The sequence below is a fragment of the Tachysurus vachellii genome, chromosome 8, assembly GCF_030014155.1.
Source record: "Tachysurus vachellii isolate PV-2020 chromosome 8, HZAU_Pvac_v1, whole genome shotgun sequence".
NCBI classification, from domain to species: domain Eukaryota; kingdom Metazoa; phylum Chordata; class Actinopteri; order Siluriformes; family Bagridae; genus Tachysurus; species Tachysurus vachellii.
The window spans coordinates 11,185,600-11,200,329 of NC_083467.1; the positions used below are offsets into that span (position 1 = coordinate 11,185,600).

General features: G+C 38.5%; 1 protein-coding gene across 1 annotated transcript in view; it reads left to right on the plus strand.

Annotated features, from left to right (window-relative positions):
- The first annotated feature begins 8,857 nt into the window (after nt 1–8,857).
- myo16 (myosin XVI) overlaps nt 8,858–14,730 on the plus strand; it is a 105,124-nt gene continuing 99,251 nt past the window's right edge. Inside the window, exon 1 of the mRNA XM_060876247.1 lies at nt 8,858–9,056. Coding sequence (XP_060732230.1) covers nt 9,029–9,056 — 28 coding nt within the window. The 5' untranslated portion in view covers nt 8,858–9,028. The remainder of the gene's footprint in view (nt 9,057–14,730) is intronic.

Below are 14,730 nucleotides of genomic sequence, written 5' to 3' on the forward strand. Positions count from 1 at the left end.
CTGTAGCGTACATCTGGACAGCACATTTGAACTGTTCCCAAAATCAGCATCCATATTTTACTGTATTGTAATTTACTAATTAGAGAGAGAGAGAGAGAGAGAGAGAGAGAGAGAGAGAGAGAGGGAGAACTGTGTGTGCTTCAGTTTTATTATTATTTCTTTTATATTAACTGATCAGGTCAGGAATGGGTTTCAGGATGGGACACAAGAACCCCAGCATACACACATTCATATCTAAACTATAAAGTAGAGTTGACAATTCACTTCTGTGCATGTTGTCGAAGGTTGAATAAAACTAAAGAGACCCAGAGGAGACTCACACTGACACATGGAGAACATATGAAACTCTAAAACAGACAGTTGCCAAAGCTTAGGACTGACCCCAGTACTGTGAAGGGGTCTGTGGGGGTAACATACTGTAAAGGAATAACATGCAAAATAACACATAATACATAAATCAAACAAAGAATCTTTGTATATTTTTAATATTTATTTCACTTTATCGAATCATCAGACATGTACCAATCTTCTTCAAAATGTATCTTCTTTATTTCCTACTTGCGTTATTCATTGATCAATTTTCATTCATCCTATTATTGATAGTGGTATCATTTCAATCCACTTTCTTGTCATATGCTTTAAAGTTGAAGAAAAGATTATGTTGCACAACTCTTTCTTTGCTTCGTTGGTCATTTCAGTTGATAGAATAATCCCCCAGATGACATGATTTAAATAAATATATCATTTCTTTTTATTTTAATAAACTTTCCAAAGGTGACAGAAATATAAGATGTGAAGAATTAACCTGTATTTCTCTACATGTTCTTTACTTGAGGGACTGAAATACTTACTGAGACAATTAGTGTCCAAAATCTACAGGAGATCAGCTGTCTCTTGCATGGTCCCTCCCTGTGAGTGTGTTGTAGCAGGGCTCATGAGCAGCTCGCTTTTCAAACAGCTGAGTGTGTGAGGGCAGCGTTTGGGAATGTGGTGACTACAGTTGGAGCAGCTGTCAGTGTGCCTGTGTTCACACTCTCCTCACTGTGTACGAGAGATACAGGGAATAGTAGCAAGGATGTGTTACAGGACTCACCCGGGCAGAAAGGCATCGTTCGTAAGGTAAGCCAAGGACACAATTGTGTAAAGAGATTGCTTATACTTACACTGTCAAGTGTTTATTGCAATTGTTTATGGAAATACGCTGCTTCCATTTGGGTGAGTGAGAGGTGGGGTCAGTGAAGTAAATGTTGCAGGAAGTTATGTAGCGTAAAAGAAATGACAAATCTAAATGTTAGTCTTTGCTCTCTCTTTCCCCCTCTCTCTCTCTCCCTCTGGCTATAACACTTAATGGGCTATATTAATCACTGATCTTTCCATGTGATTTGTCCTGTAGCAAATGTGAGAGTTTGTGCAAGTGCCTGGCTTTGTGTGTTACTGTGAATACAAAAGAGAAAGCTTCAGAGACAGTGACTGAGTCAGTAAACAAGACAATAAGTACAGACAGAAACTGTTCTGTTTTTCTTCACTTTGCTTCACACCATGATGACTGGTCAGGATGCGAGGGATAAAATCTTATATCTAACAGTTTGACAAACTCTTAATATTGAGAATTTTATTGTGTGGCAATTTGATGGTGTAATGAGAGGCAAAGGATCACACACACACACACACACACACACACACACACACACACACACACACACACACACACACACACACAGGCAATAGTATTCATGATTTAGATTTTTAAGTGTTTAAGTAATCTGTCTAAAAACACTGCCTAAGTGTGTGTGGGTGTGTGTATTGTTATTTTATATTTTATTTAAGTTTTAAATCCTTTTTGAATCTTGTCTAATTTCGAATTGACTTCATCTCAATTTATGTTCTTTTCTTTACAGACAATCGTAAAAAGCATTTCACTACATCTCAGACTCGGTACGATTGTGTATAAATAAATTTGAATTTGAATATGAAATTTTCACTGTCATATATGGTAAAAACAAAGAAAAGTCCCACTTTGTATATGTGTCTTCTGGCTTTTAGAGTTTGATTGAACTAAGTGTGCTGAATCTATTTGTAAAAGTATCTATTAAATCTTTTACATTCTCCTTCAATGCCACTTTGGGCAAAATCGATGATAGAGATCACTTCAGTGAGTAAACACTCGACTCAACTGGACTGATATGCTGCATGAATCTACAGTCTGAGCTAAAAGAAATCAGCTGAGCCTTGCTTCTTCGTACCATTCTTTACATTTTCGTATGACTATCGGTTTTGCTGTGGAGATTCTTCCCACCAAAAGTTAAAAAAAAAAAAACAAAGAACCAAAACATTACCCTTACATTTGGAATCCTTACATTAGCCCTGCCTGCCCAGTAAGATCAGTGAATCCTGCTCTCAACACACACGGTCCAGCTCACCTCAGATAAAGGCCTGCATGAATTTGACACAAAGTAGAAAAGGTTTGAATTGAGCAAATTATATTTTAAGAAATTATACATAAATATATATTATGATGACAGCAACACCCCAAATCTTATTTTTAAATAAAGTTACCTCAGTAATATCTCTCAGAGGACAGATAGCTTGGGGTATATGTCTATATTCAGATTCATTTTGATTTAGCCTAGCTATGTAGAGCTGTACATTTGATCTAAGTGTCATCCAATTGCTCTGGTTATATCCTCAAGCCCATTTCACAAGGAATGGAAAGTAAAACTTGATCTTACCAGTTAGTGAGCTAACTAGCCATTTTGCAAATGTATTGGCCTAAAGTCATTCAGCACACATTACAGCGTTCACTTTGCCTTTTCTGAAGGTTATCAGATCATAAGCTTGTAATATTCAGGTTTGATAGAATCTTCCACAGTTCAAAGTCAAACACTCTGTATTTTGTGAGTATACATTTTCTCTGATTTCTAATCAGGATGTTTTTTTGTTTTCTGTTTTTTTAGGTAGGATATAGAGAATTATGTAAAAAAAAAAAAAAAAAAAAAAAAAAAACTGATTAGAACTGAAACTCACCAGATCCTTTAAATTTATGTTTGTTTTCTTCATGTGACCTGGGACCAAACACTTATTTGAATGATGTCACTTTACACATTCTAAAGACAATACATCGACATGTTCTTTCTCTGTGGAGACAAGCTGATTTACTTCAGCCTCCATGTTCTCCGGGCCATAGTGGTTAGTTCTTCATGGTTTATTTGAAACAGGTTTGCCAACAGTTCTTTTCTTCTACTCCATTTTCTCTCTCTGTCTCACACACACATACACACACACACACACACACACACACACAAGCACACACACACACATACACACACATACACACACACACACACACACACACACACACACACACACACACACACACACACACACACACACACACACACACACACAGATTGATGGGGTGATCCAGTCCTGGATCATGCTGACTGATCACTGTAACGTGTTTAATCACATTGCTGGCTGCCTGGTGAGTTGGTGAGTGGGTGTGATGGAGTAGAGTGGTAGGAGTGATTATTAAACATTCGGCAGCATTTCGAACAAGCTTGAGATCGGCTCAGCTAGGTGGACGGCAAGGGGATTTTAATTGGTATCTCTGATGCTCCACTGGAGACCTGGAGTCCATAAAGTTGGAGAGTGCTTTCAAGGAAGTCTGTGAGTTATGTGTGGGATGCGCATACATGAATTTAATTCATGTGAAACATCTATCTATCTATCTATCTATCTATCTATCTATCTATCTATCTATCTATCTATCTATCTATCTATGTCTCTCTCTCTCTCTCTCTCTCTCTCTCTATATATATATATATATATATATATATATATATATATAGATATATATATATATATAGAGAGAGAGAGAGAGAGAGAGAGAGAGAGAGAGAGAGAGAGAGAGAGAGAATGAGAGAACGAGAGAGAGAGAGAGAGATATCCATTCAGGAGCTCATTACTGTTGGAAGAAACACATGGTTGAGAAAGGTCAAAGAAGAATGGCTCTACTATGAGGCAGATGGAATACAGCAGCAGAAGAACACGTCAAATTCCACTCCTGTCCACCAAGAACAGCCATCTGACATGTGCCAAGCATAGTTTCCAACACTGGTCATCCAGTACCCCTGTCCTGCATATTTTAGTGTATTTGCTGTGCTAACACAAGGGATTAGTTAATCAAGGTGTGTTGGGAACTGTGAAAGATGGGAAAATGTGCCAGGTTGTCCAGGTCCAGGGTTGGCAACCCGTGAGCTGGGATGTCTTATAGTATAAAAGTACTAATGTTTCTACAGTGCAAATGCAAACAAAATCATGCTCACTCATATTTAGCCATCTAATTAAAAGCATGTTGGTTGTGACACATAAAACACAACTGTAAAGTAAGCAGTTGTCATGCAGCAGTGTTGTTTCAACATATTTATCAGATCATCTGCATTTCACTTGGGGTTTTCATACAGAATACAATTTTATCCATACAATCCATACAATGAAGGGCAGTGTGTGTGTGTGTGCTTGTGTGTGTGTGTGTGGGTGTGTGTGTTACTGTAGGTAGAGGTAAGAGCAATCTATACAGCAAACAAAAGCTTTTATTGAACTGTGGGGGTGAAATCTTTTATTTGTGGTTACTGTAAGTTCTTACTGTAATTAGTTAAAGTAATGTAAAATCTTATTACATATACATAATATATGTAATATAGGTATCATTACATATACATAATATGTACATAACCATAGACTATACATACATTAGACTATGCATACATTACAGATATGCAATTAAATACATACAATACATAACATATGTTCTTTACCTTATACATCTATAAACTGATATACCTATTTACCTATAAATGCAGGTTACAAGAGTGTGTGTGTGTGTGTGTGACACTCGACACAGAGAGAGAGAGAGAGAGAGAGAGAGAGAGAGAGAGAGAGAGAGAGAGAGAGAGAGAGTGTGAAAAACAGAGATTATACAGAACCATTGTCACAGCTCACGTGTATTTCTCTGCATTACTCGGAATAGCAGAGTGGCCTTTGGGGTGTTCACTAAAAATAACCCTACTCCCCCTTTACCACTACTAGTAGCATAAAAGCCATTGTTAAATGCCTGAAAAAGACGTTCTCACTCATTCTTTCTAGGATACATTTCTGCATTTAGTTTCTATAATGATTTTTCTCATAATTTACATCCTAGACCTTATGTACCCATGCTTAACTGTAAAATGAGAATTCCTATTAGGTTACTTGAATTGATGTGCAGTGTATATATTAGTATATAAGAAGATATAATGAAGTGGTATTTACATCCAAAAAAAATGAAAGGACACTGAAAAAATTAGGACTGAAAATTATGCTGATAGGGAAACCAAAACCTAATCAGAAAGATGATGAAATATATATAGGTATGTTTGCATGTTAGTCACACAGCTTCTAGTGGAGTCCTGATTACACAGAGTCTCTTTAAAGCACACACCCAATTATACACATGTATACACAGTGTTGCGAAACAAATGTATATTTATTGGAAAATAACTATATTTCGTTTGATACATAATTATGGGCCTATTTATAGTTACTTTAACCATCAATGTCGCCTCTGTAATTAATCAAGACATCATGCTTCCATACCTAAATAATACTTTAATGAACTTGACTTGATAAATATAAAAATATGTAATGAATATAATAATTTTCTGTTTTTGGAAATTGATTAAAAAAAAAAATGAATAAATAAAAATATACATATATGTGTGTGTGTGTGTGTGTGTGTGTATACATACATATATATATATATATGTGTATGTATATATATATATATATATATATATATATATATATATATATATATATATATATATATATATATATATATATATATATAGTATGTATAGTATATATAGTATATATAGTATAGTATATAGTATATACACACACTGTATATATATATATATATATATATATATATATATATATATAAACAAATCTGTAACAATTTTTTTTATTATTTTTGGGGAATTCCTAGTTATTAAGTTATTAATAACCTAGTTATCCTAGTTATTAAGACCTAGAATTATTATTAATAACCTAGAATTCCTAGTTATTAAGAATAGGTCTGAAGCAATTACAATATAAAGTATAAAAGTATAAATTTGAGAAGACTAGATAAATAACTAATATACTGTTAATGTTTCCAGACATTACTGAATTGCTGTGTTTACCAATTATAAATACAGTGAACACCACAGCAGTGTTCAACTCTTACTTCTGCCTGGTCAGAAAGAGTTAATTCGTTTTAAATAACGACATCTCTGACTGTAGTTCTGACAGCAAGCTTTGCATTAATAAGCTCATTTTAATTCATTATCCTTTCTTTAGGAATGATGCACACAGGCATTTACATGGTTGTTGTTCTGTAGCATTAAACATTACTATAAATGATTCAAACATACAACAGTTATTCTTAGAAACATTGCTGAAGTTTAAGAGGAATGAAACAACACTGGCTGGTTGCTTATTTTCCTGCAACAGCATATGTTGTGGGTTTTGCCCTTTAATTAGCAGTAAATTAATGTGTAATATGTGGTCTTGCAAAGCTGTTCTTTTTTCAAACTGAGGCATATATATATATATATATATATATATATATATATATATATATATATATATATATATATATATATATATATATATATATATCAAACTGGTTTGATTTCCTGAAATGATAGGAAAGATGTCTGTAAATTGCACTTTGTCTAACAGGAGCCATTTGAGTAATGAGTGGTGACATCCTCAAGTGAGCCCTGGGGAAGTATGAACTGCATGGCTAGTGTTATTAATGACCAGATGATGACCTTTTTATCTGTGGAACTCTTTTTCATTATGCTAAAAGGAGTAATAAATGTCTATAACATTTGTGGTGCAGATGTTTGTAGTCCTGGTCATGTTTGTAGACAGTGTTGTATTGCAGTCTTCCAAAAGGGCAGAAGTTCCTTTTTTCCTACCATTTGAAGCCACTTTCTATATATGTTGGTGATTCTATGTTGTTGGTTTTAGAATATTAGGATTTTTAAAACTCCTATAGCCCTTGTCGGTGGGTTACCTCACTGGGCGGTGTGTCTACCTATAAAAAATCTGGTTGTGTATTGCCATTGTATTGTATTGTGTATTTTTAATCAGATCTCTCTCCCCTCCCCTCCTACTCTGTCCAGCAGCATAGTCCATGAAAACTGACAGCCATTGCTACATATGCATTTCCCAGGAGTGTCTAAACCTTGACATTTGCAACATACATAGACACTTTTTGCTTTACAAGTCATCCTCAGGCAAGATTTTTTTTTATCCTCGTCTCCAAGCTGGGATTTAGTGTAAATAAGTATGCCATTGTTCTTCTTTTCACCTTGTGCATGAGGCTCTATATCTCTACAAGCTCCTTTCTGTCTATAATTTAAAGCTTGGAGAAATATAACAGGGATGAAAAGGAAGATGTCACCATCCATTTTGCTTCAGTCACAGCAGATTTCCTTTTTGACCTCCCAACCTATCAGGGCTGAGTCTCTGGAGGCTGAAACTGGGACAGGAGCTGACAACTCTTCCTGTCCTGCTCCAGGTGTGTGTGTGTGTGTGTGTGTGTGTGTGTGTTTGCTGTTTATAACTGCAGGGGGTCTGGTAGTAGTACAGGTTGAGTCTGAACTCCTGCAGTGATCCAAAATGTTTGTTGACAATCTCTAAGTCATGACCTTGTGTAAATAACACATGTAAAGGGTAAAGTATAATGTTCACTGACATATTCAGCCTCCCAATAGATCCCCCTTTTTTTTATCCATTTTCCTTTCCAATTGTCTTCTGGTTCTCATTTTCCTCTATTGTTTTCAAAGCTGGAAGAATTAATATGTTATACCCGACTTGCTATACAGATGGTAACATCTGGATTCATTCTCTATTTGTTTTTATCAATATAAACTTACTCACACAAACACACACACACGTCAGTCACATATACACACTCACTCATAGAAACACACACATACACACACACAAGCACACGTATGTACACACTCTCTCACACACACACACGTAAACGTATGTACGCACGCACACACACCCACACAAACACCCCCCCCACACACAAACACATACACACAAGCACACACACACAAACATACATGTACACACACCCACATGTACACACACCCACACAAACACACATGTACACACACACACAAGTAAACGTATGTATGCACACACACACACAAACACACATTTACACACACACAAACATACATGTACACACACACCCACATGTACACACACCCACACAAACACACATGTACACACACACACAGTTAGTGGTAGATGGAGGCTGCCATGGTTGTTGGTTTGCTGGAATATTGAGGTCAGATAATAAGGGCTAATGTATGGACAGTGTGGTGGTGTGAAGTAAACTGTTCAGATCCGCACTGCAGCACCAGCTTCACCCAGCTTCATCTCTCGCTCTTCCCAATCCCTCGCTTACGCCGTTCCCTCCTATTTGTGTACGTTCTTCATGTTTCCAAATCTAGTTATCTATTCTTCCCATCCTCTGTCTTCCTATCTCGTCTCTTTCCATCTCTATTTTCCATTCTTTTCCTTCGTTTTATGGGCGAAGGTGTATGAGTGCACGAGCGCGTGTGACGGGCAACGCAGAGGTGTGTGGCGACTGCGCGCGGCCGTGATAGAAGGAGAGCTGGGGGCGTGGTCGCGTCTGTGGGCGGGGCTAAAGTCACGTCACTCAGCGGCATTACGGCAGCACGTGCTGCGGTCATGGTCGCGCAGAGGAGCGACGTTGAGGAGGAGAGACGCCGCTGCTGCATCCTGACGCCAAGAGAGAGAGAGAGGGAGAGAGAGAGAGAGAGAGAGAGAGAGAGAGAGAGACAGGCAGGCTGGAGGTGAGATGCGTGAATAATGCACACAGCGGTGAAGGAGAGTTAAATGCTGCATCGTGCCGGTTTGTAGACTGTCGCTCCGGCGCCCTGACAAGGAGAACATGTCACACTACCGCTTCATCAAATGCTGTAAGTACCGCGCCACTTTCCCACCGCATGTCCTTACTTTGGCAATGATGTCATCGCAGCGAGCGCGCGCGCCTTCCTGCAGAGGATTGATGTGTGTGTGTTTGTGCGCGTGCGTGCGTGTGGGCAACTGTAACCGTTAAGGATAAAAATAGGCTTTTTCTCACTGTATTGCACTCTTTCTGCACATGGTGTGTGCATGCAGCCATGGAGCAGCATCCTTGCAGCCTTTTTGGAGCGCTGTAACGTGTGTGTGTGTGTGTGTGTGTGTGTGTGTGTGTGTGTGTGAATGAAGTGGCTGCAGGATGCGGCAGCCATGCAAAAGTTGAGCGGTGATTGCGGCAGGTGTAAAGAGATCTCTCATGGGTGTCTGGGGGAACTTTGGGGAAACAGTGTGACAGTCTGACAGCCACAGCAGGCTGTGTGTGTGTGTGTGTGTGTGTGTGTGTGTAAAGGAAAGAAGGATGGGACTGACATGAAAAGAGAGATAGAGACTGGTAAGATAAAGGGGGGATGAATTAGAAGAATAAAAGCATGTGATGTGGGAGAGAAAGAGAACAGATGATCAAAGACAAAAAGGGATTTTCAGAGATTGTTTGTGGCACAGCTGGATGAAAGGAGGCTGTTAAACACAACCATTTACCCCACCTATCTTTTTATCTGCATTCACAAAATGCCCTCCTTCATCTCTCCTTTCAGCTTGACAGGTTGCTCATCAGCAGCTTATGACACACACACACACACACACACACACACACACACACACACACACTATGCTAATCTCCCATTTACACAATTATAATGTGTAATAAAGCTGCAGCTTACAAAAAAAAACAGTTTTCCTTATGGCCATTAGTTTCCACAAAGCTAAAGCTGTCAGTTTTTCTTTTCCTCATGTGGACATTTTGTCCTCATTAAGACACACACACACACCCTCACAAACACGTCAACAGATGGACCAAGCATTCACAGCCGTTCAGGCTAACATACTGAACTGTACTCATACTGGAATGACTGTTATGGGAAGAGACAGCACTGCATGTTTCACATACCCCCTATATAACAATCAAACACAGGCCATAGTACACCATAGTAAACTAAGATAATAACTAGTAAAGTAACCAAGAAAGAAAAAAATCATGATGAGCCATACAAGTGTTTTTTTTTCCAAGACAAATTGTCAAAGTCAAATTTATTCATAATCTCTAAACTCTCATGTTTTGTGGTTAAGTGGCTAAAATCTGGTTGCATTCAGTTACGTTTGATCGTCGGAAAAACCCACTTTTTAACATATACTTTCTATTAAGAAGTTATGAATGCTCCGTAATCTCCTTTGTTTGAATCTCATCCATAAATAAAGTTCTAGCACTTTAAAATGTGGTCAACCCAGGAGTGAGAAGATTTCAGTTCAAGATTCAATTCCGACTGACACGCAGAAGCATCACAGACCATTTGACAGCGTTATCTGATTATAAACCAAATTGATTATGCCATGTAGCTAACCGGCAGCTGTAGCTGCCTCTCTCTTCCTCTCATCCGGTGTGATTGGGCAGCTTGGGACTCTTTTACATCCAGTGCCAGAGACAACCTGAAGGAGAAACGACAAGGTTGCACAGTCAGGTGCAGAGCTAGCAGATCACAGACTGGACTGTGTGTGTGTTTGTGTGTATGTGTGTGTTTGTGGTTTTGTTAGGCAGTGTGCTGCAAAGGGAGTGATGGATTTGCCTGCTGTGCATTTATGTGGCTGTAAGCAGTGTGAGAATACACAAGGCTTGGACTAGCTGTGTGGGTGTGTAATTGTGAAGCAACACTGTATTTTAGCAGGAAAGCACACTTATCAGGCTTTGTGTCACTCTCTGAGTATGTGTGTGTGTGAGACTTGTTTCTCCTGCAGATGCCACACAGGGTTTGATGAGTAGTGTAAGAGACATGAGAAAGGTTAAAGCCCTGTGAAACATCCAGTGCTGTCTCTTCCCATAACAGTCCTTCCAAGATGAATTCAGTTCAACATGTTAGCCTGAACGTCTGTGTATGCTACGTCCATCTGTTGATGTATGTATGTGTGTGTGTGTGTGTGTGTGTGTGTGTGTGTGTGTGTGTGTGTGTGTGTGTGCGAGTATTTGTGTGTGCACGAGTATTTGTGTGTGCTTGTGTAACAAAGAGATGCCTGTTCATACAATCTAATTTAAGCATGTGTCTGTTATTAACCGAAGCCTGTGTAGGATATGCCAGTGTAAACCAATAGCTTATATCCTAGAGAATAAGAAGGAAGAACTGCTGAGAAAAAGATATATATTTGCAAAGAAACACTGCATACAGATATTTAAGAATCTCATGCTTAATCATACACTGTATAATACTCTGTTCTTGGGCTGTGCAGTAATTAAATATTGCAAATATTTAAGTAAGTAGATATTGGTAGTCTGCTGAATTTTGTTCAGTACTTATTTCTACTCTACAAACTCAAGGTTTTTGAATTTTACAATATGTTTTAATACTGTTTTGCTGTCTTTTTTTTTTTTTTTTGCAAAGTTAAATATTGTGATAATTAGACTTACATATTGTTTACACTTTATGTTTTAAAAGTATTGGATTGTATGTATTTTAATATACAATATATTCACTTTATGCCACATCATTAATTCAGATCGATATAGTGATGATATTAACAAATAGTTCATTGTGCAGACTTAGTATGTTCATTTATATGTCACGTGACATAATGCATAAGCCCAAAGGCTTCATGTTTTACTATGCTCTATAAACCAGTTATGGAGTCTTTGAGAACTGGTAATAAAATCACACCAGCTGAGACTCACTCACATACAGTAAGTACAAATGTATAAAGAAGGGGAACCGGTGTTTGATAAGAGATGCTTAGATAAATTGTGGTTTCGTGGTAGTTATAAATTCAGTGGGAACTGAACTTTGAATTCGCATCTCTTATTTCAACTGTGTGATACAATTCGACTACGTAACATCAGATTACCTTTTAAACTGCAGCAGTTGGTTAATTTTGCATAAATTGCTAAGTAGTCAAGTCAAGTCAAGAAGCTTGAATTGTCATTTCAACCATATATAGCTGTTGCAGTACACAGTGAAATAAAACAGCTTTTCTCTAGGACATGGTGCTACATGAAACAGTGCAAAAAACCTAGTGCAAAAAAACCTAGTGCAAACAGTGCGAGACAAAAGACAGTGCAAACAGACAATAGCAGTAGTAATACTTGTGTAATAACAGCAGGTGGATGAGGTATTAAAATGTGGTGCCAAAACTAATACACCCTACAGCATACTTCCACAATATGGTATGCCACACACTGCACTTTAACTTCAACAGTTCAACACTGGGCTATACTGTACATACACACTGCATTTATACATACTGGACTATACATACACACTTCATTTAATACAATAATCTATCTGTTACCACTGGATACAATCCAATGCACATCCATGACATTTCTGTATCCCCTGTGTCTGTTGCACCTTAACATATTATATATATAATATATCTTCTTCTTCTTTCGGCTTTTCCCTTCAGGGGTCGCCACAGCGAATCATTTCTCTACACCTATCCCTATCTTCTGCATCCTCAACACTTGCACCCTATTATATATATATATAATATATCTAGCTTCATATCCTCATTAATTACATCCATATACCTCCTCTTTGGCCTTCCTCTTTGCCTCCTGCCTTGCAGCTCCATGTCCAACATTCTCCTACTAATATACTCACTCTTCCTCCTCTGAACATGTCCAAACCATCTTAATCTGGCCTCCCTAACTTTGTCCCCCAAATGTCCAACATGGGCTGTCCCTCTGATGTACTCATTCCTAATCCTGTCCAATCTTGTCACTCCCAAAGAGAACCTCAACATCTTCAGCTCGGCTACCTCTAGCTCTGACTCCTGTCTCTTCTTCAGTGACACTGTCTCTAAACCATACAGCATGGCCGGTCTTGCCACTGTCCTGTACACCCCCTTGATTCTCACTGATATTTTCCTATCACACAGAACTCCTGACATCTTTCTCCACCCATTCCAACCTGCCTGCACTTGCTTCTTTACTTCTTTCCCACTCTCTCCATTACTCTGGACTGTTGACCCCAAGTACTTAAACTCCTGTACCTTCTTCACCTCTTCACCCTGTAACCTTACTGTTCCACTTCCCTCCCTTTCATTCACACACATGTACTCAGTCTTACTACGACTGACTTTCATTCCTCTTCTCTCCAGCGCAAACCTCCACCTCTCCAGGTTTTCCTCCACCTGCTCCCTGCTCTCACTACAGATCACAGATGTCATCTGCAAAGATCATCGTCCAAGGGAGACACCTGTCTGACCTCCTCTGACAACTGGTCCATCACTATAGTAAACAGGAAGGGGCTCAGAGCCTGTATATACTGTGTATATATATATATAGTACATATTGTATATTATGTAAATTGTTTCTTAATTTCACCTGTATGTAAATTGTTTCTGCAATTTACCCCAGAAATTTCACTCAACAAGGCACATGTGCTGTGGTGATGTGACAATAAAAGTGACGTGACTTGACTTGAAACAGCAAAAACCATAACAAAGGGTTGAATCCAACCAAATAAAGTTGAACAGCAGAATCCATACCAACAAAACAGTTAATAAACAATTTTCATAAACAGTAAACCTTAAAAAAGCTGGGAACTGGCAAATTAGACCAGGAGAAGCTGGGGTAAAATTGACCTGATGCGCTTGGCTAGGAAAGGAATTGGCTAAGACAGAAATGGATTGTGTTTTATTGGACTGATTTGACTTGGCTTAGCTTGGATAGGACTAAACTAGATTGGACTAGATTGCTTGGCATGAGAGAGCATGGCATGGTTTGATTTGGCTTGACCCGGATTGACCTGGAATGGACTACCAGACTGGACTGGAATAGGTTGGCTTGGCTCAGACTGCATTAGAATGGCCTAGACATGAGTGGACCATATGGGCTAGATTGGTTGGCTTGGATGGTCTGGACAGTTGAAAAAAAATGTTTGACGCCTAGGAGGTACCATCAAGTATTTTCTATTGTATGGAAACTACAGGTATGACTTTGCCTCCGATCTAAGTAACAATTAATCCAGTGGAACTAGCAGTAAGATTTATTTGTTCCTTTATGTTGTTCATGATGAGGGCAGAGTTACACAGATGTGCCATATCCCAGTATGCCATGTGTGTCAGTGTACACTGCTCCACTACTCTACTGTCCTACATAACCGCTGCTTAGAGATAGTGAGTGCAGGGAGACACCCAGCCATGTGCTAATTCTATTCTGTTAATGATCCTCTGGCTCATACTGCCGTTGTGTTATTGCATGCGTGTTAGTTTCCTTTCTATGTCTCCATGGCTAAGATAAACTTTGGTTTCATAAATTAGCTTTGTGCAGGGAGTTGGGATCTGAAAAGAGAAACATTTCTTCTTCCTTTGCCTGTCATTTTGTTGTAGGAGGCAAGCAGCGTGTCTTGCTGGGAATGTTATCAATCTCATTTGCTCTAGGTTTGACACTGACTAGGACTTTCCTTTTAGTGGCTTTGCGTGTAATTCTCAGATGCGGTCCGTATACACCGTGTTTTTGTGTTTATATATGTGCATTTATGAACATGCTTGCTCTATTTGGTAATGAACGCATAAATAACACTGTTTCAT